General features: G+C 43.7%; 1 protein-coding gene across 2 annotated transcripts in view; it reads left to right on the forward strand.

Annotated features, from left to right (window-relative positions):
- The first annotated feature begins 16713 nt into the window (after positions 1 to 16713).
- RFC4 (replication factor C subunit 4) overlaps positions 16714 to 27186 on the forward strand; it is a 67511-nt gene continuing 57038 nt past the window's right edge. The window contains exons 1-2 of one of the 2 annotated variants that reach the window (XM_068279311.1): positions 16714 to 16817; positions 18526 to 18663. In XM_068279311.1, the coding sequence (XP_068135412.1) occupies positions 18536 to 18663 (128 nt within the window). In that variant the 5' untranslated portion in view covers positions 16714 to 16817; positions 18526 to 18535. Of the gene's footprint in view, positions 16863 to 18525; positions 18664 to 27186 lie in introns of both variants that reach the window. The other variant, XM_068279312.1, reaches the window with a different exon arrangement.

Genomic DNA, 27186 nt, shown 5'->3' on the forward strand with positions numbered 1-27186 from the left:
CAATTTTAGGAAAAAATAATTATTTAACCAATACCCGCTCACGCACAATTTTAAAACGTCCTGTTGGTCCCTGTTAACAGACCATGGGACGTTTTAAAACATCCTCCCCCGCCGTTGCCATTCGCCCCCTGCTGCGCTTATCGTCGGAATCTGCAGAGCCACGATTAGGGAAAGGGAAGAAGTCTTCCCTGAACAAATCCTAGTGCAGGTAAGCAAAGATCATGGCTTCAACTAGAAGCCAATGATGTTTTCTCTAACAAAACCCTCTCTGTCTCACACAGACAGTGAGTGTGAGGACATCTAGTGGTCAAAAAATACATACATACAGAAATAAAAGAAATAAACATGCTACACTTATTAAATTAAATAAAAATAAATTAATCCTCCTTCCCCCTCTCTGACACCCCCCCCCCCCCCCCATAGTTACCAAAATTAAAAACACTTGTAAAAAAACAAAAACAAAAACAGCATTTAAGAAAAAAAATACATAAATAGTTACGTTAGGGACTCTGCTTTTTTCTATGTATGGCACAAGGGTACATTACTGTTATATTTGCATATATGGGCTTGTAATTAGTGACGGACGCAAAACTGAAAAAATGCACCTTTATTTTCAAATAAAATATTGTTGCCATACATTGTACTAGGGACATAATTTAAACGTTGTAATAACTGGGACAAATGACTTACACCCCCCTAGTGACCAGGATAATTTTAACAATTCAGGTCGCTGCAGCTTTAAGGCCAAGCTGCAGGGCCGTACAACTCAGCACACAAGTGATCCCCCCCTTTTCTGCCTACCAACAGACCTTTTTATTTGTGGGCTCTGATCACTCTGCTATGTTTTTTTTTTTTTAATTATTTATTTATTTGTTTATTTATTTTAAATAAATGTCTCTTTTTTAATATATTTTTTTATTTTACTCCCTCCCCCCGCCAGCCAATGACAGCGATCGGCTCCCCAGGGGACAGCTGAGTGACACTACTGTCCCCAGTACAGTGCTGCAGTAGATCGCAACACTGTACAATGTAAATAGACGGCTCTAACAGTCTCCTAGTGGCGATCACCGCTGGGAGACTGATGCAAGTGGAGATGCGCGCTCTCCTGACAAACCCCGTCGCAGCATTTTACGCCAATTGATATTAGGCCGTCCTGGGGGAGCTGCCGCATTCACGCCAATTGGCGTGAGGCGGTGGGCAAGCAGTTAAAACTATAATGGCTGAAAACTGAGAAATAATGATTTTTTTCCTTTATTAAAATGCATTTAGAATAAATAAAATAATTCTTAGCATAATGTACCACAAAAAAACAAGGTATAGATCGTTTTGTTGTGACAAGTAGTGATAAAAATATTGGCGAATGAAAGGGAAGAGCACGGACAGGTGAAAATTGCTGTGGTCCGTTAGGGTAAAAACCCTTGGGGGTGAAGTGGTTAAAAAGAATTAAAGCTAAGTTATAAGCATGGAATGTGCATTTTTTCATTACATGAAATTATTTCACATAATCACATGCTGGCCATTACGTATGTCCTGCAGCACAGGCACAGGCCTCTTGGTTCTCACCTTAGTGTACGATACAACTCTGCAGCTCCAGGCAGCAGCACTGCAAATATATCCCAGTCCAGATATCAGAAAGGGTAGCCATGATATCATAATAGCTGCTAGGATGTAAATGGAGATGCAGGAAGGCCAGGGGGCTATTATGATGAAGCATCAGCTGTGAGAGGAGAAGCCTGGACTCCACAGACCAGAAGGTCCATTTGATGGACCTGGACATATCAGTTAGGTTTGGAGCTACCCTACTCTAACTTTGTGCCCTTTACCCTACCCTGTGTATCTTTCCTATCAAATGCTGTGCTTCTTTCTAACCCTACCCTTTGCCACTTCTCAACCAACTTACCCTACCCTGTGCCGCTTCTCTACCCTACTCTGTGCCTATCCTACACCCGCTCCCCTACCCTGTGCCCCTTTCTTATGCTATCTATGCCCCTTCTCTACCCTGTGCCACTTCTCTACCCCTCTGCCCCTTTCCTGTGCCCATTTCCCTAACCAACCTAGAGCCCTTTCCTTATCCTACCATGTGCCTCTTCCCTATCCTATCTTGCTGTGTGTCTCTACCCCACCCTGAATGCATCCCCCTTCACTTTTTTTGCATTCCCTCTCTGCACCCCTTTGCTATTCAACGGCACTATCCTACCGCCTTTCTTTTCCTATCCCATGCCAATTCCCTGAGCTAACCTCCATCCACTCCCTACGCTTTCTCCCTTTGCTTTATTCCTACCCTTCTCCACCTTGTGCCCCTTCCCTACTATACCCTGTGCCCCTACCCTATTCCCTACACTACAACCCACCTCTTCCCTGTTATGCTTCCCTAACCTTTCCCCTTCCCTTTGCAACTTTTCTATACTACCCTTTGTCCCTTCCATACCTTACAAACTCATTCCTACTCTGTGCTCCTTCCCTCCCCATCTTATCTCCTTTCCCTACTCCACCCTATCATCTTACCTTAATGATCATTAACCATACCCCCTCACCTTCCCCCTATTCTCTGCACTACCCAACCCAGTACTTGTTTGGGAAAACAATTGACATGCATTATGCGTGGTGGAGCGATGGGAGGAGTAAATCTTTTTAATATTTCTGCTTTGGTACACTTTAAGGCTTGTGATGTGTCTGTACTGCATTGTTCCCCAAATTGTTGCCCAAGGAATCGTTTCTCGACCCTGATGGGCGACAATTCTCACATGTGTGTACTTTAGTCATAGAGACATAACAACAAAAGTTGTTTAGGTAATACCTTAAATTGCTAACTTTCAAGATTTATTTGCAAGTGTTTGAAACAGAACTGGATCTATCATGCCTGAAGAAGAAACTTAAAGTTTGGAAAGCTTGCAAAGAAATGTTGTACAGTTAAGGTGGCCATACTTTAGGCGACTTGGTGGCCAATCAACCATCCGATTCGATTATTATAATCAAATCAGATGAAAATCGATGCCACAAAGTGCATGCCTGATTGACAATGCAACCAAACCAAATTCGAGCCGAATCTGGTCGCATGAATGGGTCAGACATGCTGTAAGATGTCGGACCATTGTGGTTGGTGTTTTCTTGTGTTTTCTACTCAATCATGCACCTATCCCTTCCAATGACTAACCTACCTGGACTACTTGATCATCACGCCATTGGCTTCATGAACCTAGCCTCGTACCTAAATGTTCTCTGGAGATGCGTGATCGTGTATTCATGTATTTGTGCGCTCTGGTTTGTTGTCTGTAACCATATTTATTGTGCAGTGCTGCATAATAAGTCGGCAGTTTAAAAATAAAACGTACCCTGTAAAGATCACATCAACAAGATTCCTCACACCTGAAGACACTAGCTTGGTGGACTAAAGCCCTATACAGTCTGTTGTCAGGTGAAACAATGTTTTGTGATGGCCTGGCAGCCTCTGTAAAGCACACATCCAATCTTTGGCCAATCAGATTGGACGTGATTACACTACTCAGAATTAGACATACACACTTGGCTTGGCCAAGCTACAAGTACTGTGAAATGGAAAAGAGAGTGTGAGGATAAGGAAGAGGCTTTCTACAGTGTACAGGAGCAAAGGAATTGCCATTCCTGCCAATTGCTGTTTGCCTACATCATATCAAGACAGAGCTGAGTACAGAGATGACTGTACAAACCATTGAATTGGCCAAAACATTCATGAGTAGTCATTTTAGCCATTAAACTGCCTGTATGGAGCTTAAAGGCAACCTGAAGCTAGTAAAATTATTTAAAATAAACACATGACGTAGTTGCAAATGAATATTACATACTTACCTCACCGTCAGTTCCACTCAGAAGCTCACCATTTTCTTCTTACAGTGTTCTCTTCCAGTTTTGACAATATTTTGTCAGAACTGAAATATACCAGTTGCTGTCAGTTATTTATCAGCAGCTGTCAGTTGCAACTGAATGTGCAAGGTAATGTCCATGTTTCCCTATGGCTCAAGTGGATGATATTACAGTTTAACAGTGTGCTCATCAGGAAGCTGTTATGGGGCAATGGTCATTTTTAAAATGCTGGACAGAGAATACCATTGAGCACAGTGGACAAATGGGACGCAGGAGAGGAGAAAGAGATTGAGGATAAGACTACACAGGAGGTAAGTATGATGTGTATGGTTATTTTGACTTTTTATTTTCAGTTCAGGTTTTCTTTAAAATAGCACAGAACACAGGCAGTACATTTTCACATAGTTTTACCCCTAATATTAGTCATGCACTGATGAAGTGTGAATTTTTTTTATTTTAACCAAAATTAAGGTCATTGAAATATTAAGTGTAGTGACCAGGGGAATACAAGACACAATAGAGTAGGTGTGAGTTGGGGATCATTTCACCATTTTCCCCAAATTAATATGGTTAGAAACAACTAGATAAGTTCAATCCATTTTCATGGCAAAATCAACCAAATCATGGTAAAATAACTCAATCAAATTGAAAATATGATTGAGTTATTAGCAGTGATTAGCAGGAGATCGATGGTCTTGTACTGCATTGGGCAATATAAAACCATACGAAGAAATGGATTTTAACTGTGATATACAAACATAAATCTGATTGACATTAAATTCTTTGGATGCCGGATATTGAGTAATGAGCAAGGTATAACCAACTACAGTTTCAGCTTGATTCGTCATTTGCATGCAAATCTAAACGTAAAATGATCACAGATGATCTAGCTGGCTGCATGTGCCCTATCCTTGGTGCTGAAGCTGTGCCTTTACAGAAAACAAAGATGCCACTGGGAGAATCTATAGAGATGAAAAAAAGATGCTATTGCAGCACACCTGAAAAACACTGAATTAAATTCTGGAGGAAAGATAGGCCCCTGTTCTAATTAGAATCAGCTTATCATGCCAGACATGCTGACTGTAATCCCTATAGTAAATGAGCAGCAAGTGGTCCCTTGTCACTCTGATTCCAGCCTGCATGTCTACACAATGGGAAGGAAGGGGTGCTTTGCCAGGTACACTAAAATAAATGGGCCTTTCAGAAGCACAGCTGACTTTTCAACACTTTCTATATCCAGATTGGTATGCTGGTTTTGATGATAGGGTTTAAGTGGTACCTACTTTCCCACTTCATGGGGCATGCAAAGCGCTGAATAGCTCCAGAGTGTGAGCCAGCCCTTCCTCTCCCATCTTACTGCTCTTCTTTCTGGTGTCTGTAAGCTCAAAGGACATATTAGATGCACAGTAAACGGAAGCAACCGTTTAGACAAGAGGTAAATTTCAGAGCTGAAGTCTACCCTTCTTTTTTTCTAAAAGACAGCAAAGGTAGCAACTGTTACCAGGCATAGGAGAGGGCTCTCAAACAGGACTTGAGGATCAAAATGTCAGGACATAATGAAAACAAATTCTGATTATAACAGGCCACTGAATTGGACAGCAGTCTGTGCCTGAAAATACAGTTTAAATATAGGTATAGTATTTGCTGTGCATTTGAGAATGCAGCATTGGAACAAACACTGCCCTTTAGAAACTCTCACAATACTCTATCACCCAGGAGAGGGTTCTTACATTTTGCAACCAGTTTTTAAAAGTTCCATTCCTGGCTTGCTGGGTCACTTGTGTTCTTCAGCATTCAACACTCAAGCTGATTAGATTGTTAGTGACCGACAGAGCCGGGACAAGGTCCTCCAGCACCCAAGGCTGAGACACCAAAGTGCGCCCCTCCATCCCTCCCACCCCAACCGTCACACACTGATTGCTATTACACTAAGAGGGCCACAGGGCCCACAACCTCCCCAACACCTTAATATCTAGTTATCTGGCTTGCAGTCACTGCTATGTATCCCCTTTTCTTATTTCTTTCTGTTTCAAACACAATTAGGAATGACAGCTGAATGAATTGTGCGCCCCCTCCTACACTGCACCCTGATGCTGGAGCCTGTCCAGCCTATGCCTCGGCCCGGCCCTGGTGACCGACTCCCACCACATGCTACCTTGTTGAATAAAAGTGGTATTTCAGCGTTACCCAGGAATACTCCTCAGCTCTCCCTAATTAACATGTCACTTGAAAAACTATGTCTGCTAGTTATAGAGCTATAAAATGTGTGCTTTGCCTTTTCCTGGCTTTACTCATGCTTAATTCTTTCAAGCTCTTAGACTCTAGTGCATTGTTTCGTGAAGCAGCAAACAATCACTACCAAGGGAAAAATAACAGTGGTCAAAGGACTGGTTGCCATGGTAATAACTGCACCTAAGTTTGCAATAAGCTTCTCATTTACATAATACTAGTATATAAAGTGTGTGTTCTTCCTCAGAAATCCTTCTTATTTAATTGAAAATATGATCCCTTTTGTTATAATTATGTTGCACGTTTTGTGCAGCTCAATGATCTTCCATGTAAACACATATTTTAAAGACTGCTTTTGTGAAAAGCATTAAAACTGTAACTCCAGTAATCAAAATAGGACACTATTGCTTTCCATTATATCCTGATAATGTCATGCACAGATTACTGTTTGAGTGCCCTCTCTAGTCCTGACTGATCCCGTATATTGCTTCATTTAGTTTTTTTTTTAGCAAGTTAAATAATGCATTTTTAGAGTTTGTTGCTGTGTGTCAGTGGTGTAGCAAAAGGGGTGCAGAGGTTATGACCGCATCAGGGCCCATGGACCAGAGAAGCCCCACTTCAGCTACTTTATTAGCTCTTCATTGGTGATATGTTAGTCAGGGATGCTCTCCGACCTCAATCACGGTCTATGCATCCTATTAGTCGTGTCCAAGCCTCGCTGCCGTCATTTCCTCCTTCAAGCTGGAAGGAGAAAGTGATGGCAGCAAGGCTTGGACACGACTAATAGGACGCATGAACCGCTTCGGAGCACAGGGAGGACACTGATTTATGGGTAAATAAGCCTTTCATCCCCCGCCGCACACCTGTTGTAATTAAACCTCATTTGGATCACGAGTAATCACTCGTGAAGGTGATTGAGGTCGGAGAGCATCCCTGATGTTAGTACTTCTCACCTCTGTATGTGCTTTGAATAGTGGTAATTGTTATAAACTGTTCTAAATCACCTTGCTTCGACACCATTAACTTCTTACAGTTGTGTCTCACAGACTGTGAGATCACTTGACTCTCGACACAGCAAGCAGGAGATAGACTTTCTCAGGCTTCTTCAAGGTTTACGTTATTTATTCAAGAAACAGGAATACAGATAGACACAGTTCATCATATCCTAGCCACGCCAATCTTCATGTTGCGTTACAAGCTTCTTGATTAGACTTCCTGCTGAAGTCAATCAGGCACTTCTTGCTAACCTACGTTCCACTAAACTACCTATGTACAGCATACATTATATCAGATTACAGAAAGGAAGGACATACTTAGAGGTCCCAGTCAGCCTTGCTAGCTAGTGCGAAAGTAAGGAGCAGCGTGAGCTCCTTCAGCTTGTCCCCTCTTTAATACCGACTAGGAAAGAGTTAAATGTGACCTCATTTTTGCCGTCCCCCAGATCAGACTATTGGTGGACCCACTCGTGGTGTCATCATACACACCTACTCGATTAATAATCAATGAGGCATTTGACATACATACAGGAATGTGGATATTTACAAAACATGGCTGATGTTTATTGTTCTAGTCGCGGTACATGCCCAGGTCAGGGAGACCTGCGGCCTTGTCCACAGAACAGCTTCTTGGTATGTTCTAGTTCTGCTGACAGAACTGCAGATTTTCTCTCTCAGAGAAAATCCCCTTAAAGGGCCGATCTGCACTCCAAGCCTTTTTGACTAACTCAGTCCAAATAACTGAGGCCTACTTAAATTATAACAATCCCCCCTAAAAAGGCTTGATCCGCAGATCCCAACTTCTGAACCTAACCGTACCTGGTTTCTTTCTTTATGTTTCACTTTTCGATGTTCGTGCTCACACAACTTCTCTGCTCTCGGCCGTTATTGCTGGAAGAGAGAGAGCAAGACCTCTTGGTCTTCCTGTAACCAGGCTCTCTGGGGAGGCCCTACTTCTAAATCCCTCTATACCACATGCTCAGCATTTGCGTCACTTGCGTATCACTCACAAACTTGCATGACCACAGAAAAGTGAAACTTGTGTGTTTGTTACTCAATGGAGCAGTGCCAGGTGCCTTCTAAAAGAGCGCCTTGATACAATCAACTCCATCACCGGTACTACTAAACCTATACCCGTAACCCTGTATATCCCTTATTTGGAAATATTGGTTCAGGAGATTGTTTATGAGGCACCAATCTCTTGACCAGGTTAATTTGTTTTACGTAATTTTAACACGCAACCTCACCTGGATAATGATGCCTAAAGTTGTCATCCCCATCCAGACGACCAGTGGGTGTAGGAAGAACTTTTGAACTGCAGAGGCCCAGTCCGAATGTCCCTGGAACAGCACCGGAAACCTTTTCCACCAGGTCAGACTGGAACTCACCTGCTTATTTTTGTGTTCTACCTCGTTAAGATCACCGGGATCATGGTGAAATCTTACCTCTAACTTAGTGTACTGTTTGTTTAACCATTGTAACAAAGTGTGGTCGTCTTGGATCAAACCCTGTTCCCCTTTGTCCCATGTCGTGTTCTCCTTCAGGACGGGAACTACCCGTGAAACTTTGACCTTAAGAGTTCTCTTAACCATTTGAAAAATAACGTCATCAAACCTGGATGACTGGATCCATATGGGATCTCCGCTCACCCAATATGTTCCCCTTGGAAAATCCCCCTTATCGGAACAATTATGAGAATATACGGTACCTTGAATGTATCATTAGACATGATGCTAAAACAAACCTTTCCTTCAGCCACCGGAACTATCGGTTTGGCTTCAGGGTGGATCTTTTGAATGGTAGCCTCGCATTCTGCGTTATGGAGCCTGCAGGCTTCTTCACTAAATTTGACTTGCCCCGGCAAACACAGGTACTTCTGCAAGAATTGCCCGCATGAGGACAACTCTACTGGTTTCACCTCCCCGTCTAGCACCAAAAAAGGTTGACCTCTCAGGTCCTGGTGTAAGACATGTGTTGAGGTGGGAACTAAGGAAGTGGTGGTGCCTAAAGGAATGCTGCACAGTTTCCATTTGTTCACCCAAACATCTCGAAGCTGCCATGCAAAAGATCCTTTTCCAGAAAAATCGATATACCTCCCCTTGTCCAATCTCAGTTGTACAGGATCTTCTAGCATCTCCCTGACAAAATATGTCCCCAACTGTCCTGATTGGACCTCTTCCCCCCTTATGTCCTGAGGCACACTATGTACCTGAGGTCGGGAAGACTGTACTCTCTGCAATCTTGCAATTAAGAGTACCTCTTCACTTACCCAACTAACATGAGGATAAGCGGCTGCATATGGACTGTGTAATATCGTCCCATGTGGTGACCCGTGTAGTGTGAATGGGGTTCCCTGTGTGGGCCTTCCCTCCCCCGGGATCGCTCTCCCCACCCTCTTTGTCACCTGGAAATGTGGCTTGATCTCGATTGTTACTTCTTGTTTCGAGACCCACCAACCCCCCTCGGCTTTCCAGCCTTTACGTGTGTATAGTTGTTTCAGAGGCACTCTCTGTTGGTAGCTCCAGAGTGTGATGTTGTCCCCTGCGTCTCTCTAATAGGAGAATTGACGCCTCCTGCTCGTTCCTCTCCAATCTAGAACCATCTCACTCTGCATAACCAAGACAAGGTACCCCTGAATCACACACTCCACCTTTTGCATGTACCCATTGTACTGCAATGTACCATTTAACAAACCTTTGGATCGGTGTATCGATTCTGGGAGTGTGGCATTCAATAGCAGATTTACACTGCCATTCAATTCCCACTGCCCACACACCTGACCCTTCAGACCTTTCACCCCCATTGTGCCATGAAATTTTTCTCCTGGAACAAGTGCTCTTTTCCTCCATCCCTGCTTGGTCCATCTGTGCCAAGTGGAGGGAGGTGTGAAAGGATCAGTACCTTTGTCACCCAACATCAACATGTTTGGGTCTTGCATTCTCATTAACCCCTTATTATACATGAGAATGTCCTCTCTTCGTTCTCCTAGGACGAAATGGCAACCTAGGATCACCATCAGCACGGTACTCTTCATTATAAAAGCACCACCTTGGGAAAGAAAAACATTAGCAATTTGCACTATGCTTTGCTCAGTCAGTTTTTTTAGTCGTTTTCCCATCTCCGGAATCTCGTTTTTTAGTCTCTTTCCAATTTCAGAAATCTCGCTTTTTAGTCTCTTTCCAATCTCAGGAATCTCGCTGTTCTCCAAACTCAGATTGGCATCTGGAACCTTTCGCTTATCCGACTGACATCTCCATCTTTGCTGCCAGCACTGCAGCTGTCTCGATTCCATATTGCCCAACTCCTGAAATCAAAATACAAACAAATCAATTCTTATTAATGATTTGGGATTCGCCCTGCGGCTTGTACTCTTTACACTTTAAAGGGAACCAGAGAGGAACGGGGGTGAAAAAAGGAAAAGGATTTCATACATACCTGGGGCTTCTTCCAGCCCCATAAGCCTGAATCGCTCCCACGCCGCCGTCCTCAGCTTCCTGGATCCGCCGGTACCGGGCCCGTCACTTCCGGCGGACGCGGCCAATTGTCCGCATCACAGGGGCTCCCTCCATACACGTACGCATGCGGCTGCGCAGTAAGCAGCCACATGCGTATCTGTATGGGGAGAGCACCCTGTGATGCGGAGAATTGGCCGCGTCCGCCTGCCGACTTGCCGACTCGCGGCAATGACGGGACCCGGTGGCGGCGGATCCAGGCAGCGGAGGACGGCGGCGTGGGAGCGATCCGTGCGTATGGGGCTGGAGGAAGCCCCAGGTATGTATGTGTCATCCTCTCTGGTTCCCTTTAAATTGATCAATATATACCGTAATTGATCTCGTTGCTTTATGGTTCTCATGAACTCTGTTTACTCTTATTGGTAGATTGGAGTTACAACCTCTCTCCCCTACCTAAGTACTATCCTCAGTACTTACCTGTTTAAAATCTGCTCCCGCGGACTCCACCTTTGGAAGCTCTCACCTCATTGCAGGCTCCTTCCACATCCCCCCTCCCCCTATCTGTCCATGCGCGGCCGTCGCATGCACAGATTACGGATGCCACACCTGTTGCTGCTTTGCAGGTGAGCCTGCAATGCTCTTACTCATTTTCGCATTAACTTATCTAGAACTTCATCGCGATACCAGCTCTGCTAGAAGTTCTGTGTGTTGTACCCTCTGATCAATGTTTGCCGTGCCACTACCTAAACTACAAAAAAAATGGCTGCCTCCCTGTAGGAAGGAGCACTTAACACTTAAACTACACAGGGTGCAGTAACAAACTATTCTTCTCCCCTGATTACACGTCTCTGACACTGTGGCTGTTCTTGGAAGCTTTTGGTTCTCAATATCAATTGTTCTGTATAGGGTGCTTGAGGGGGCCCCATGTAAAACTCGCACTTGGGCCCCAATCCCTATAGTTACGCCACTGCTGTGTGTTATCTCTTACCTGAAAGATTGTCTTTATTCCTTATCACCCATGCCTGAAATATGTTTTGTAATGCTAGGTACACACAATACAATTTTCTCTTAGATTTACCTGCCAGATCGATTTTTTCCAACATGCCTGATCTTAATTTCGATCAATTTTCCGATCGATCTTCCAATCACGTCTATGGAAATCGATCGGAAAATCGATCGTAATTGTATCATGTGTACCTAGCATTAGATTGAGTTTTGAGTATTGCAATGTGCACACGCTGCAGTAAACTTGATCAGGGTGGCTGATAAGGACACATTCATAGAAAAAAAGGCACCTGGAAAAAAAGGGCAGGGTTTGCCAGTAGTAAAACGTCGCTGATAATAGCAGAAGCAGTAGAGTGTTGTACCATGTTAGCCATCAGTAAAAGCAAAAAGTTTTGAATCAGGATGATATTCTACTACTGAATTTCCATAGTAGAAGATCGGTAATATTTAACAATATTTTACTATGGCTTAACCTAACCCTACTCTCACACAAAACCCTGCTCTGGTGGTGCCTAACCCTAAGACTCCAAGTTGGTGATGCCTGTCTTTAAGACCTCCCCCTGGTAGTGCCTATCCCTAAAACTTCCCACTGGTGATGCCTAACCCTGACTCCCCCCGGGTAGTGCCTAACCCTAAGTTCCCCCGTGGTGCCTGCCTAAACCTAACCCTCCCCCCCTAGTGGCACTTAACCCTAAATCCCCCTCTGTAATGTGCCCCCCTTTCCGCAAAGCCACAATAAGTGGCTATGTAGATACATTTGGGTGTCTAGAGGTGCCCGATTAGCGGCAATATGGGGCATTCAGTGCAGTAAGGCTTGTGGAAAAGAAGATGCCTTGCGGATAACTATATTGCAGCATTGCATAGCGGGTGCAGAGGGTTAGTTTAAGCCATTGTAAAATACCCAAATTTACCTACATAGCCGCTTACCGCGGTTTTGCGGAAGTTGCAATTTGCAGCAAAAATTGTAGATAGTAGCCACCACCATGCAACCAAACCATCCGTTTATGCCACTAATCGCGGCATTATTATAGGCGCCTATGGTGTGCCCTTTGTGCCGTAAGGGCTCCTGCGCCCTTTTTTTGCTGATTCAGATAAGGACTAATATCCATAAAACTTCAGAGCCTCATGGTACTTCAAATATTCATTTCCACCACCAAACACCCTTCAAAGTGCAGGCTTACCAATTGCCAGCCAGACCCAGATTATAAGGTCTATGCACTTAATAGATCACTGTAACGATCAGCTCTCCTTCCCGTTTATCCTCAGATCCCCAACAGGCTAACGGATGGCAGAAGTGAGGCCGACACTCCATTGGATTGTTATACGCAATTGTTTCTTGAGGGGTCCCTGTCATAAGGGCCCGGATGTAAGTACTGGATTTGATCTTATGTGCAATAAATGTGACTGATTATAACGTAGAACACTAAGATCTGTTCTGGTTATTATTATTTCATGCTGTGAACTGATGCGCCGCATGGATGAGAGAGGCCTATGTATGGAGATCTGAGGATAAACGGGAAGGAGAGCTGATCGTTACAGTGATCTATTAAGCACATAGACCTTATAATCTGGGTCTGGCTGGCAATTGGTAAGCCTGCACTTTGAAGGGTGTTTGGTGGTGGAAATGACTATTTGAAGTACCATGAGGCGCTGAAGTTTTATGGATATCAGTGTATGGAGTCTGAGGACTTTTTGGTCCCAGCAGCCTATGGTACTTTTTATCTTCTGCGCGGATATAATATTGTATTCAGATAAGGACTACCCTTATGCGGAAATGTAGCACGTGTACAGGAGGCCCTGACAACACCTAACAAACTGGCATGCAGGATCTGGAACTAGTATGGTTAAGGTGACCCAGCAAGAAAGTCCATAGGGAACAGTTCTGCAATTACAACAACGTCTACAACTTGAAGCATTCTAATTGGCCAAATAGCATGGGCGTATTATTACTACAACCTATCTGAACCCTGGAAGATTGAGAGGGTGCTGTCCACCCAATCACATTAGCAGAATTTGCCCATGGACTTAAGGTGGGTACACACATCAGATAAAAGTCTTTGGAAAATGAAAGATCACAGACCAATTTTACCCCCTTCCATGTAGTATGAGAGCCATACCTACACAGTCTATGCTATTGAGCTGAACTCCCCATCAGATAATAATCTTTGCAAGATACTGTACACAAAGATGCTGTACACATGCAACAGATCAGTATCTGCAAAAAAATCAGTTCCTACAAAATGCATTCATAGTCTATGATATCTGCAGATCTCATACACACCTTGTTTAACAGACCTTTATCTGCAGATCAGATCTACCAGGATGGATCTTCAGATCTGCGGATGATTGTCAGATCTGCAGATGAATGTCCGTTAAACAAGGTGTGTATGAGATCTGCAGATATAATAGACTATGAATGCAATTTGCAGGAACTGATCTTTTGCAGGAACTGATCTTTTGCAGATACTGATCTGTTGCATGTGTACAGCATCTTTGTGTACAGCATCTTGCAAAGATTTTTATCTGATGGGGAGTTCAGCTCAATAGAATAGAATATGTGGGTATGGCTCTCATACTACCTGGAAGGGGGTAAAATTGGTCTGTGATCTCTCATTTTCCAAAGACTTTTATCTGATGTGTGTACCCACCTTTACTCGTTGGCTCACCTAAACCATACTATCTCTCCGGATCTTCAGTGACATCAGAAGCCTGAACAACCCCGAGAATATTGCTCTCCTATTCAACCTGCACGTTGGAAGCTGCTCTGTCATGCGCCATCCCTTTTCCTCATTTTGTTGTGATCAAGTCCTTATCTCAGCAGTAGACAAACCGATGTGTGTACAAGGTTTATGGCTTTGCAAATGTAAAGAATTGGAGAATGTTACTGATTAGTTCTGCGCAAAGTTCTTTTTGTTATTTTGGTGTTGTTGGAACCAATATTTCCATATGTGTCAAAGTATTTTTTAATCACTGTGGACATACTGTCACTGGCAATTTCACCGATGCTAATAGCAAGGGGGCAGTGAGCATAACCCTATTAACACACATGTTGCTATGGTAATGTGTGGTGCGCCACGTGTGGCACTAATGGGGTAACGCATGCTTCCTCCAGCTTAAGTATTGATAAAATTGCCATGCATTTTCTAAGCACGGCAATTTACCGGTTCTTCATACATCAGGCCCCATGTGTTGTACACTTACCCACAGACTGAATTGTACACATTCCCATTGTACACGTTCCCATTATCCACACACTCTGCTCTTATTCATGCGCTGTACATACAAGTCATGACCAATCAAGAATGTGCTGATGGATTATTTTACCTAATGGCTGCAGTTGTCCTACTGTTCAAATTTATTTTCTAGAGATTGCATGATTGATTTTAGCATTTTACAGAACTTCAAGGCATGTAACCATCTTATTAGATAAAAAAAATTAAACAGCATTTTATCTACTCATGGCTCTTTCTCTACTTGCTGGGAAGTATGTAACTCTGGGTGTTTCAAGTCCTAGAGCCATAGTAATCCATGCCATGCACTGATGAGGAGCAACCAATCCTTTATCCTTTTCAAATCCTTAAAGGGACCCTGAGCAGTAACCTAAATTTAAAAATGTCACTTACCTGGGGCTTCCTCCAGTCCACCGTATGCCGCGAGGTCCCCCGGCGTCCTCCTGGCTCCTCTCCATGTCTTCACCTGGTGTCGGGCGACTCTTCCTGGATCCTGGCGCTCGTTGTCATCATGCCGGCTGCTACGAATCATCACGGCAGCCGGCGTGACAGGCCTGCGCATGTGCAGTTTAGTTAGAAAATCGCGCGTAACGGGAGCTGCTGACGGGGCATGGAGAGGAGCCAGGAGGATGCCAGGGGACCTCGCGGCCTACGGTGGGCTGGAGGAAGCCCCAAGGAAACCACGTGTACAGACCAAGGACAGCGCCCAGAGTCAGCGGTAGACTAGGACAGGTAATGTATAGTGCACTTGGCACCATGAACATTACTGGGGACCGTGTTAGGGTTTTCATCGCTTGCCCTGATATTGCTCGCCGTTACTGCCGCACACCTCATTGAGCAAATCAGCCTTACATCTTGCAGCATGTCTGACCGATTCTTGCGACCAATTGTCGATCAGCCATGCAGGTGGCAGCACCGATTTTCATCCGATTTGATTATAATAATCGAATCAGATGGTCACCTGGCCACCAAGTTGCCTGATGTAAGGCCACCTCTACACATTCTTAGGATGTCTGGTTCACCATGAGCTTGCTGGACAATCTGTAACTCTGAATAGATATGGGACCCCTGAAGCTATTCCCATGCCAAATTTCACACCCTTCGCTCCACTAATTACTAAGATATGAGGATATAAAATACGCACCCTCATGCCGAAGGGCACCTGGAGAGCAGAGGCCCCAGCTTCGTGGCCTGCTAAAATAAACAATTGCTGTACGTATTGGACATAATTCACAAATAAGTCATTTATTAGAAAAGAGTCCCTAAGCTCCTGTGGGTCCCTCATGGACTCCTAGAATTTGCTCCCACCCACACCGAAAAATCCCACTGAGTTAGCAGCAGCATAGCTCCTCCAATTTGTCCCCCTTCATTGCGCATGCCCGGAACTCCGAGCAGCATTCTCTGGGCTGCCCAAGGTACACGGTGTAATGTCTGATTGCGCTGCCCGGAAGCTCCCTTCCACACTGAGTAGCACGCATGCTCAGTGTGAAGTTAATGATGCTGCTGGAGATAAAATACGAAATATCTCCGCTCCCACACCTCTTACACTCCCCAAATTTTCAGGGTAGGGAGGGGACCCCCCCCCCCCCCCCGAACGACCTCTATGCCAAATTGCAGCCCCTTAGCCCCGCTGGGTCAGGCGATAGATTAGAGAAATCTATCTTGGGAACCAGAGGGTCTCGGGGGCTGCAATTTGGCATAGAGGTCGTTGGGGGGTCCCCTCCCTACCCTGAAAATTTGGGGAGTGTAAGAGGTGTGGGAGCGGAGATATTTACTATTTTACCTCCAGCAGCATCTTCTATAGGAAATGTGGCCGCACAGTCTCCTACTGCGCATGCGGGGCAGCGCAAATCCACAGGCAGCGTAATCAGACACAACACCCGGCAACGCAACCCCTCCAGACTACTCTTCCCAGAGCTAGCAGCGTGGAGACGGTCACGTGATGATGACTGCCCCCGGCGCACGCACAGGAAGGAAGCCTTTCGCGCAGGACTCGGAAGTGTTTGTTGAGTATTGGCGCGCTGGTTGTAGGTGCTGAAGAGTGACAGCGAATCGCGCGGAGGAAAGTGAGTGGCGGGATGGGGTTACTGTTATCAGCTTGCTGCAGGCCGGTAAGATGGAGCTTTGTCGCCTGCAATTGCCAGAGTGAGGCATGTGTTAAATGGTGCAGAAGCCCCAAATCGAGGGAGACCTATATGAGTTTGCGTTCCAAATGCTGGATGTTGTGGCTAATCCATTTGCTCCAGTGTTGATTACTGAAAACGTGCACGCTTTTGTTTGTGTTATAATACATATAATTATAGATTATAGATCCCCTATAATAATAGATCCCCAGAAAAAAAATCACAAGCCTGTTTTAGAAAACCACCACCACTGCATGATGGATTCATGGTGACAGGTACCTGAGTGTTCGATCCAACAGTGCCTCCACTGAAATGTCAGCTGCCCACAGCTGTACCTCTCTGTGGATTACTACAAAGTTGTTACTTTTGATACAGTGGTATATGTTGCACCCAAGCAACCAGCGATGTTAACTGAGGCTATGGTGGTGCCGAGCAGAGCCGGTGTTCCAACATTTGAACACCGGATCATCCACAAGGCAAACCTAGGCAGTTGCCAGCCTAACACTAACCTACCCCATCCTGTGCCAGCCTAACACTAAAGTACCCCATCCTTTACCTACAACTACCCTGTAATTATCCTGTGCCAGCCTAACACTAACCTACCCCATCCTTTGCCTACAACTACCCTGTAATTATACTGTGCCAGCCTAACACTAACCTACCCCATCCTGTGCCTACAACTACCCTGTAATCCTGTGCCTAACACTAACCTACCACATCCTGTGCCAAAAACTACCCTGTTACCATTACGTGCCAGCCTAACACTAACCTACCCCATCCTGTGCCTTCAACTACCCTGCACCCGTCCTGTGCCTAACAGGGTTTGAATCCTGGCTAGGGTCAGTACCTATTCAGTAATCAGTTCATGGCAAGACTCCCCCTAACACTGCAGGGTGGCCTCTTGAGCGCGTCACAGTGGCTGCAGCTCTTGAGCGCTTTGAGTCCGAAAGGAGAAAAGCGCTATACAAGTGTTCAGATTACCCTGTAACCATCCCGTGCCTAACCCTAACCTACCCCATCCTATGCTTAAAACGACTTCTCTGTAATCATTCAGTGTTCTCCCCAGAATTTTTTTTCCAGCCGGGTGGCATGAAGTAGTAGCCGGGTGGCATGAAAAAGTAGCCGAGTGGGGAGAGATGAAAATGCAGGGCAACTGTGCTTACAGCATAGGAGGAGGTGAGCCGATGACAGCCGGGTGGTCACCAAATCTAGCCGGGTGGAGCACCCGGCTAAAAGAGTCTGGGGAGAACACTGTCATTCCATGACAGCCTAACACTGACCTCCCCAATCCTGTGCCTAAAACTACCCTCCACTAGGGTTGAGCTATGTGTAGCCACCTGGCATCCAGGGGAAATGGTGGTTCTGCATATAAGAAAAAAATACCTGGCTTGTTTTGTTGCATATCACCTTAGTGCTGTGGTTGTAGCCAATTGTTAGCATTCAGTAGACAGCAAGAGGCTTTTTCATTGCACTCGGTTATTTATTATTAAGTTACACCAACCTGCTAATGCTTGTGACACCTGTGCTGTGTCAAGTCCTATTGTAAATTGTGTTGGAATAGTAAGTAAGGGGATACTGCTTTGTGTAAAATTCTGCGGACTATTTAGTCACTAAATTATCAGTAGTAAACCTCCTTAATGTATTTTTTCAGTTGTGAAATCATGCAAGCCTTTTTGAAAGGAGGTACATCTATCAGCACCAAGCCTATAAAGGAGAAAGCCTCTACAAGCAGTTCTGGAAGCACCAGTGATGGCAAGAAACAGAAACCTGTCCCATGGGTGGAGAAATAGTAAGGACTTTGATCTACCTATTTGCAAAGTAAAAGCTCCTGCTCTCAGAGACTGCTAGTTATATTACTTTCACCACTACTAGAGTGGGTAACCAGTCAGATGATTCTCTAGTTATAGCACTGCAGCTTATGTAACCTGTCAGTGGTTAGTAATTAAGTAATGTGAACATGCTGATCCAGGGCAGATTATACTGAAATACAACTGTTGCCATTGGCCAGACTGTTTGAATCACTGGACTTGCTTTACATAGTTGCACAGTCCTTAGTAAAAAACGGTATATATTTCAGCATTGTATTTTGATATTTTCTCTGGGTAGCACTTAAATTGCAAAAGTAGATACTTGCATTAGTAGAGGGACTATGCAGAGGATTCCCCCAACCTCCTCTACCTCACCAATCCAGCGCTTGGACCCTTTGAACACATTCAACAGAAGCATGTGTGAGGGCTCGTTTCCACTATCGCGAATCCGCATGCGTCCAACGCATGCAGATTCGCACATGTAATGCAAGTGGATAGGCCTGTTTCCACTGTAGCGTTGTTGAGGTGCGTTTTTTCAGCGGTGAAAAAATGCACAAAAGAGCGGCAGAATTCGCCTGCGAGTGGAATGCATGCGAATCACCGCTAATGTATTTAATAGGAAATTCGCATGCTGTTTTGGTATGCGAATTTTCATGCGAATTCGCATGAAATCAATGGAAAAGCACACCGGCATTGCCATGGTTAAATTCGCATACATCGTCATCCATGCGAATTTTAATGCGAATTCGCACGAAAATTCGCATGCACACGCATGTGCCCTAGACCTGCAAAGAAATTATGAATTCAAATGGGAGACCCACAAGTTAAAATACTTAGGTATTTATTTAACTAACTCATATGACTCAATATTTAAAGCCAATTTCCCAACGCTACTCAATGAGGTCTCCAAATTGTTGGAATGTTGGAAGAGGTACGTGATTTCATGGCTGGGTCGGATAGCTGCGGTCAAGATGACAATTTTGCCCAAGTTCCTATATGCGTTTAGGGTGCTACCAGTTCCTGTGCCTTCCCCCTATCTTAAGAAAATACAATCTCTCTTCTACTCCTTTATATGGAAGAATTCAGGACCCCGTATCTCGAGAACCACACTATACCGTCTCACTACAGACGGAGGCCTGGGTGTCCCTAATGTGGCAGCTTATTACAAAGCGGCACAAATAGTGCAACTCACATTATGGCATGAGGAAGACCGACCACCCATATGGTGTAACATTGAACACTCGATCTGCTCCCCCATGTCCCTCCGCAACCTTTTATGGCTTACTGCCGCGCAACGTAAACCTATTAAGAACCCACTCTTGATACATTCCCTAAAGGTTTGGAGTCAAGTTAGACATAAGGAAAAGCTACAATCCCCACACCTACCTCTCATGTCATTCTTAGGCCATCCTGACTTTCTTCCAGGTCTCCATAACCCCTCAGCCTTTGCGTGGTGGCAACAAAACAAACTAACCTCAATATATAGCTTAGTGACTGACAATTCTCCCAAATCCTTTGCTTACTTACAGGAGCACAAACAAATCCCAGACGCAGAGCTATTTCGATACCTGCAAATATCACATTTCATTAGGAAATATATTAGACCTCATGAATCCTTACTCACTAGAACCTGTTTCGAACATATCTGTGCCTCAAACCCAGGCGCCCCAGGACTTATCTCCATACTCTATAAAAACGCAATCTCCCCCCACAATCTTCCCAAACCACAATATATTTCTAGATGGGAGAAAGACCTTAATATCACTCTAGATATCGAGGACCTGCAATATATGTGGAAGTGTACCCCAGCTGTCTCCATCAGTTCAGCCCTAGTAGAGGCACAATACAAAGTATTGCTTCGGTGGTATCTGACTCCAGACCGAATTGCAAAATTTAACCCGGGTCACAACGACTTGTGCTTTAGAGCATGTGGGCAAAAAGGCACTTTTCTACATATATGGTGGTCATGCCCAAAAGTACGCAGATTATGGAGTAGGGTATATCAGGTAATATATTCCTCAGTTAGACTACAGATCCCCAAGCTCCCCGAAGTGGCCTTACTGGGTATTAAACCCCCAGACATATCTAAAGACCAACATAAATTACTAATGCACATTTGTCTCGCTGCCAAACGTGTAATTGCCCGCTCTTGGAGATCCCCAGCTCTTCCTCTACACGCCTTTAAATGCAACCTTAGTCACGCCCTCTGTTTCGACAGAATGAAAGCTATAACAAATGACACTCTCCCACAGTTTGAAAAGGTCTGTAAACCTTACTTTGTACACTATGCCCATTGGCTTCCTGCGTCTTTCACAGCTCTATAATTTAATAAAAGCCTCCCTGGGCACCACCCATGCACTGAAATACAGCATCACGGTGGGATAGACACTGCTCGGCTCCACTCTCTTCTTACCCCTTCCCTCCTATCACCTTTCCCCCCTCTGTTTACTCTTCTCTCTCTCCTACCTCTCCCCTAATGGTCTCTGTCCCATCAGGATGATCCACTAAATAATGAAGTTAGCCATATAACACCTCTTATACTTCTGGAGTAGCCCATGGGTCAATTTCATAAGGCTAACTTTAACACCCTCTTGACCCCTGATCTACACAAAAATTCGACAGGTACAAACTGTCAAGATCATTGAGCCACCGCTTCTGTGCGGTGGTCTACTATTTTTAATATTATCCCATTAAGTTAACTGTTGACTGGGGATATCAGCAATTGTTGCCTTAGTGCTGCTGATATCCACAATGTTTATATATGTAATGTTTCCTGCCTTTGCAGATTCTGTTGTGCCTTAAACTGAATTTAAACTTGCGCTAAGTTGTTATCTGTAAAATGCACTTTGATATTGCACAGATGTATCGCTTTTTATATTCAAAACCAATAAAAACTTTTTGAGAAAAAAAGAAAAGTGCTTGGCTAATGAGCGTTGTGATGAAGGGTTGGTCTGCAGAAGGATCTTAGAAGCCTCTGGATCATCCAGAGCGTATTCTCTACTGAGGTAATTATCTAACTTAAAGGAGTTGTCAGGGAAATTTTACTAAAATAAACGCTACTTACCGGGGGCTTCCTCCAGCCCCAAGCTCCCAGGACCTCACTCGCCGCAGCTCTGCCCGCAGCCGTTTGCCGGAGCTCCGACCTGGTCCCCGGCGATGACGTCAGAGCAACCTGGAGGTGAGGGAGGTCCTGGAAACTTGGGGCTGGAGGAAGCCCCCGGTAAGTTGCGTTTATTTTAGTAAAATTTCCCTGACAACTCCTTTAAGCATTTTTCGTCATGGGTTTACTTTAAACAAAACTGAATGCAGGATTCTGCAAATAATGCTGTACAGTTGTGTTACAGTAGTTTTGCTTGCTAAAATTAATTAAAATGTTTGGTATAAGGTTATCTTAAAGAGACTCTAACAACATTTTAAGCTTTATTTCTTCTATCCTATAAGTTCCTATACCTGTTCTAATGTGGGCTGTCTTACTGCAGCCTTTCCTAGTTGCACAGTGGCTGTATTATCTCTGTTATATAATCTAATCTTTCCTTTGTCGGCTCAGACAGGAGTGTGCTGCTCTGCTGTGATAGGATAGAAGTTACCGTATGCACACCCTCCACGCCCCCTCCAGGCTCTGTATGAGTCACAGACTGAACTTCTCTGAGCCTGTCACATGCTGGTTAGCAGCCATGTTTTTTGTTTGTAAACACTGCCTAAAACTGGCGATTACAAGCCAGGATCTCAGCAAGGAGTGGTAGAAACAGCACAGAGGGGCCCAGGAGAACATAATGAATAGAATGGCATGCTTTTTATTGTAAGAATTTTAGAGTACATATTCTCTTTTAAGCAAATCTGTAGTGAAAATAAATGTATGAGATAAATAATTTTATGTTTAGTAGTAATGATACATAGAACTTTCCTACAATCTTGCATCCTTATTTTCAGTTTATCAGCTGCAATTTTCAACTGTAGTGTAAAGAGCAAATTTTGTTGGGGCTGCATTTCGTTGTTTGGGGGGAATTCATGGAGAAGTACATGATTTATCAGGTGATGGATATGTACATATATGGCCGGTCTCACTTCGTAAATAAATGTTGTTTCTTATTTGGTTATCCGGGTAGGAGAATTGATTGTCTCTTATGCAAAAATCAATGGTGAAGGAAATTACACACAGGCAGTACGCATGCACAGACCATTGATGTATCTTTTGGCCTGTACAGGGCTTGTTCACACTATGAGCGCGTTTTGTTTGAGAAGCGCTGACGATTTTTTTTTTTTTTTTATAAAGCGCTTGAGCAATGTTTCTCAATGCAAGTATTATCACATGAGCGATTAGCTTTGTTTCCAATCGCGACTCCTGCACCATTTCCTGAGCATTTGGGCTTCCAGAAAAGTATAGGGAAATCACAAAGCGCTTGAAAAAGCACTTTGTTTGAAAGTGATTTTCAGAGGGCTTTTTAAAATAAGTACATTGGGCCTGATTCACAAAGCGGTGATAACTCAATTATCACGCCTAAAAGACTTTAGGCGTGATAATCTTTGCACCGCTGAGTTAGCACCGCTTTGTGCTGGTTATTGCGCGCAAAGTCCCGCACGCGCAATTCCGCACGCAGCGCCCATAGTGTTTAATGGGCGCATCGCGCGCACAAAACTTTGCGTGAGTTTCATTTTATCACGCCTAAACTGAGTTTAGGCGTGATAAAGGGCTTTTCACAGGCGTGCAAACACTTTGTACCACTTTGTGAATCAGGCCCATTGTGTTTATTAAGTTCCAGGTCAAAGAGTTCATTTCCTGATTTGTCGTCTTGAAGAAAATAATCGGCAAACAAAAGCGCTTACAAAAGCGCTCAGTGCTGGCATTTGCGAATGTCAACTAGGCCTTAATGTGTAATCCTAAAAAGCTGACCAGACCTGATTCTGTTTTTCCATTTATTTATTTTTGTGGGATGAACATAGACTGCTTTTACATGGGAGCAGTGAATGCCCTAGTGAAGCCACCTTTTTTGTGTTTTGTCTCTTGTGCTTTAAAAAAAATATTTTTTTCCTTTTATAGAAAACAAGGAAGGTTTCAAGACTAGGTTGCTGTAGGAACTGGGTAGAAAAATGCTGTATTTCTATAGGTATATTCTAAAACAGCAGCTTGTATAGTACAATTCAATTGTATAATGAACTATAATTGCAGAAGTTGGCGCTGGGGGGACTAAGACAACTAAGCTGCACGTTCCAAAGAGGGGATCCCAGAACCCTTAAAAGTCAACTGAAAACAAATAATAAACAAAGGAACACGCGCTAGTACTAACCAATTGTTAATTTAATCTATAGATTTCTCATAAACAGAAATATAAAACAAGGTTAAAAGACCACACCTGAGAGTCAAACACTCATACCATCCACACAACTAGCAATCTCACCACATACTTCTCAAATGCAGCACACACCTCCTCCCACTCAAAATGAATAAAATCTGCACCCAAACTCTAAATTGCCAACTGGCAGTTTTCAATAATGTGTGGTCCACAGAGCATATATATAAGGATTCAATTCCAGCAACTGTTCCAAAAATAGATCGTAGTAATATCCTATCTATGTAAAAAGTTGATCAACTTTATGCATTTAACAAGTCTCAGCTCCAGCAGTACATAAATCAGCCTCAGTGGATTCAGCCCGTTTAGCTTGTACTGACAGTCTCGTGTAAAAACACCTTTTAAAACGCAGCTTTGCAGCAAAAACTACATTAGATCAGAGTACCTCTGTATCATAGAAGCTCCTCTCCCGGGTTTTCAAGCTGTAAACTCAGCCGGGTACTTCAGAGCTCCCTTATCCGATCAGCTCTCGGTATTACTTGGACGCATACGTCACTTCCTGCTGGCAAGTCCAGTGTGACGCCCGCTGTCTGTTCCAACAAGCTGTGAACTATTTCTTCTGGTGACGTCACCTTAAAGCTATAGGAACCTTTATTGTGCAAATGGTCGCTAAGCGCTATCGCGGCCAGCCAGGCTCCTAAATGCTCCAGAAACGATTTGTTTAGTTACAAGAGAACCTCTATGCGTTTCAGCTAAAATCTGATTCCACCAAACATAGTGCATCCACTTAAATAGGTGTTTGTCAGCTCCACTGCCCATGTGCAAGTTTATCTCCACCCACCTCATCATTATGCAAATATGGGCTTATGCAAATACTTTACTGCCACTTTGACCTCTCACACCTTGTCATACTGCAAATATAGCAATCACACACAGTTCTATTCCTTTCATCAGTAAAACCTGTTGTTCAAGTGCATATTTATTCATTAAAAAAAGCGAATGTTTCCATCTCGCTATTTAATCCCTTGGGCATCAGTGTGTCCAGCTGGAAGATCCATTGGGATTCATTCCTGGACATTTTTCTAATAAAATCTCCCCCCTCCCCCTGGGACTCCTCTTTATCTTTCGAAACCAAAAAAAGATTGTACCCCTCAAACTCCCATTATGTTTCTCCTTATAGTGGTTTAAAAAGTGGATGTTTCTCATTTTTCTTAAGAATATTTTTTAAAATGTTCACCTATACGCTTATGCAATACTCTTTTTTTTTTTTTTTTTTTTTTTGTTTTTTTTTTTTTTTGTTCTTCCTACGTATCTTTTATGACAGGGACATTGAATGCAATATATGACCCCCTTCGTGTTGCATGTTATGGAGTCTTTAATTTCAAATGAAACCCCAGCCGGTGTTACAACTTCAGCGACTTTCCCCGGATTATGTGTCATTCTGCAATTATTACAGAATCCACATCTTATAAAGCCTTGTTGCCCTTTTAATCTCATTGACAAATCTCCTTTGTTTATTTCATTGGCAGCTGTAGCAATAGAAAGGCCAACATTAGGGGCTCTTTTAAAAATTAATTTTGGTTTCTCTGGTAATAGCTCCCCCAAAATGTTATCCTCCCTCAACACACTCCAGTGTTTCCGGACAATTCCAGATATCACACTAGATTGTGATGTGTATTGAAGGACCATGGAAAACTCGCTTCCGTTCCATTCTGTCTTGGTTTTTGGGGCCAATAAATCCTCTCGTCTCTTACATGCAATCACCCTTCTGGAATCCTCTGTCTTCTGGGGTAACCCTTTTCCAGGAGGCAGTTCCCGAGTCTCTCTGCTTCTTTAATTTCTGTGCAATTGCGTCGCAGTCTCGTGAACTTCCCCCTGGGAACACCATTCAACCAGCGTGGTAGATGACAGCTGGTGTGAAGGATGTAACTGCTAACATCCACTGCTTTCTGGAACGTTTTTGTTTTTAAAGCTCCAGATTCAAAGCATATTTCTAGGTCTAAGAAATTAACCTTTAGATCACTTATATTAGCAGTGAACTTAATATTCCAGTCGTTAGCATTATCGATAAACTGTTCCAGTGAATATCGATCACCCCTCCAGATCAGTAGTACATCATCTATAAACCGACGCCATAGGACCCAGCTCGCACCGGGGCCACCCTCTCCATAAATATCAAAGGACAGTTTTCTGGGGGACCAGTGCAATATTAGTGGAGGTCACAGTAGAATATGAGCAGGTGTCTGAAGAATTTTCAATAGAGTGCACTAGTTGTGTATGCTGATTTTTGCTGCTGCCCAAGACTCTGCTCTGGAAGGGGGGCTTATCTTTAACATTTAACCACTTGAGGACCACAGTCTTTTCGCCCCTTAAGGACCAGAGCCTTTTTCTCCATTCAGACCACTGCAGCTTTCACGGTTTATTGCTCGCTCATGCAACCTACCACCTAAATTAATTTTACCTCCTTTTCTTGTCACTAATACAGCTTTCTTTTGGTGCTATTTGATTGCTGCTGCGAGTTTTACTTTTTATTATATTCATCAAAAAAGACATGAATTTTGTCAAAAAAATGACTTTTTTAACTTTCTGTGCTGACATTTTTCAAATAAAGTAAAATTTCCTATACATTTGAGCGCGCAAGTTATTCTGCTACATGTCTTTGATAAAAAAAAAAAAAACATTCAGTGTATATTAATTGGATTTGGTAAAAGTTATAGCGTTTACAAACTATGGTGCCAAAAGTGAATTTTCCCATTTTCAAGCATCTCTGACTTTTTTGTGCACCTGTCAGGTTTCACGAGGGGCTAAAATTCCAGGATAGTACAAATACCCCCCAAATGACCCCATTTTGGAAAGAAGACATCCCAAAGTATTCACTGAGAGGCATAGTGAGTTCATAGAAGATATTATTTTTTGTCACAAGTAAGCGGAAAATGACACTTTGTGACAAAAAAAAAAAAAAAAGTTTCCATTTCTTCTAACTTGCGACAAAAAAAAATGAAATCTGCCACGGACTCACCATGCCCCTCTCTGAATACCTTGAAGTGTCTACTTTCCAAAATGGGGTAATTTGTGGGGTGTGTTCACTGTCCTGGCATTTTGGGGGGTGCCTAATTGTAAGCACCCCTGTAAAGCCTAAAGATGCTCATTGGACTTTGGGCCCCTTAGCGCAGTTAGGCTGCAAAAAAGTGCCACACATGTGGTATTGCCGTACTC

The sequence above is a fragment of the Hyperolius riggenbachi genome, chromosome 4 (genome assembly GCF_040937935.1).
Source record: "Hyperolius riggenbachi isolate aHypRig1 chromosome 4, aHypRig1.pri, whole genome shotgun sequence".
Lineage (NCBI taxonomy): Eukaryota > Metazoa > Chordata > Amphibia > Anura > Hyperoliidae > Hyperolius > Hyperolius riggenbachi.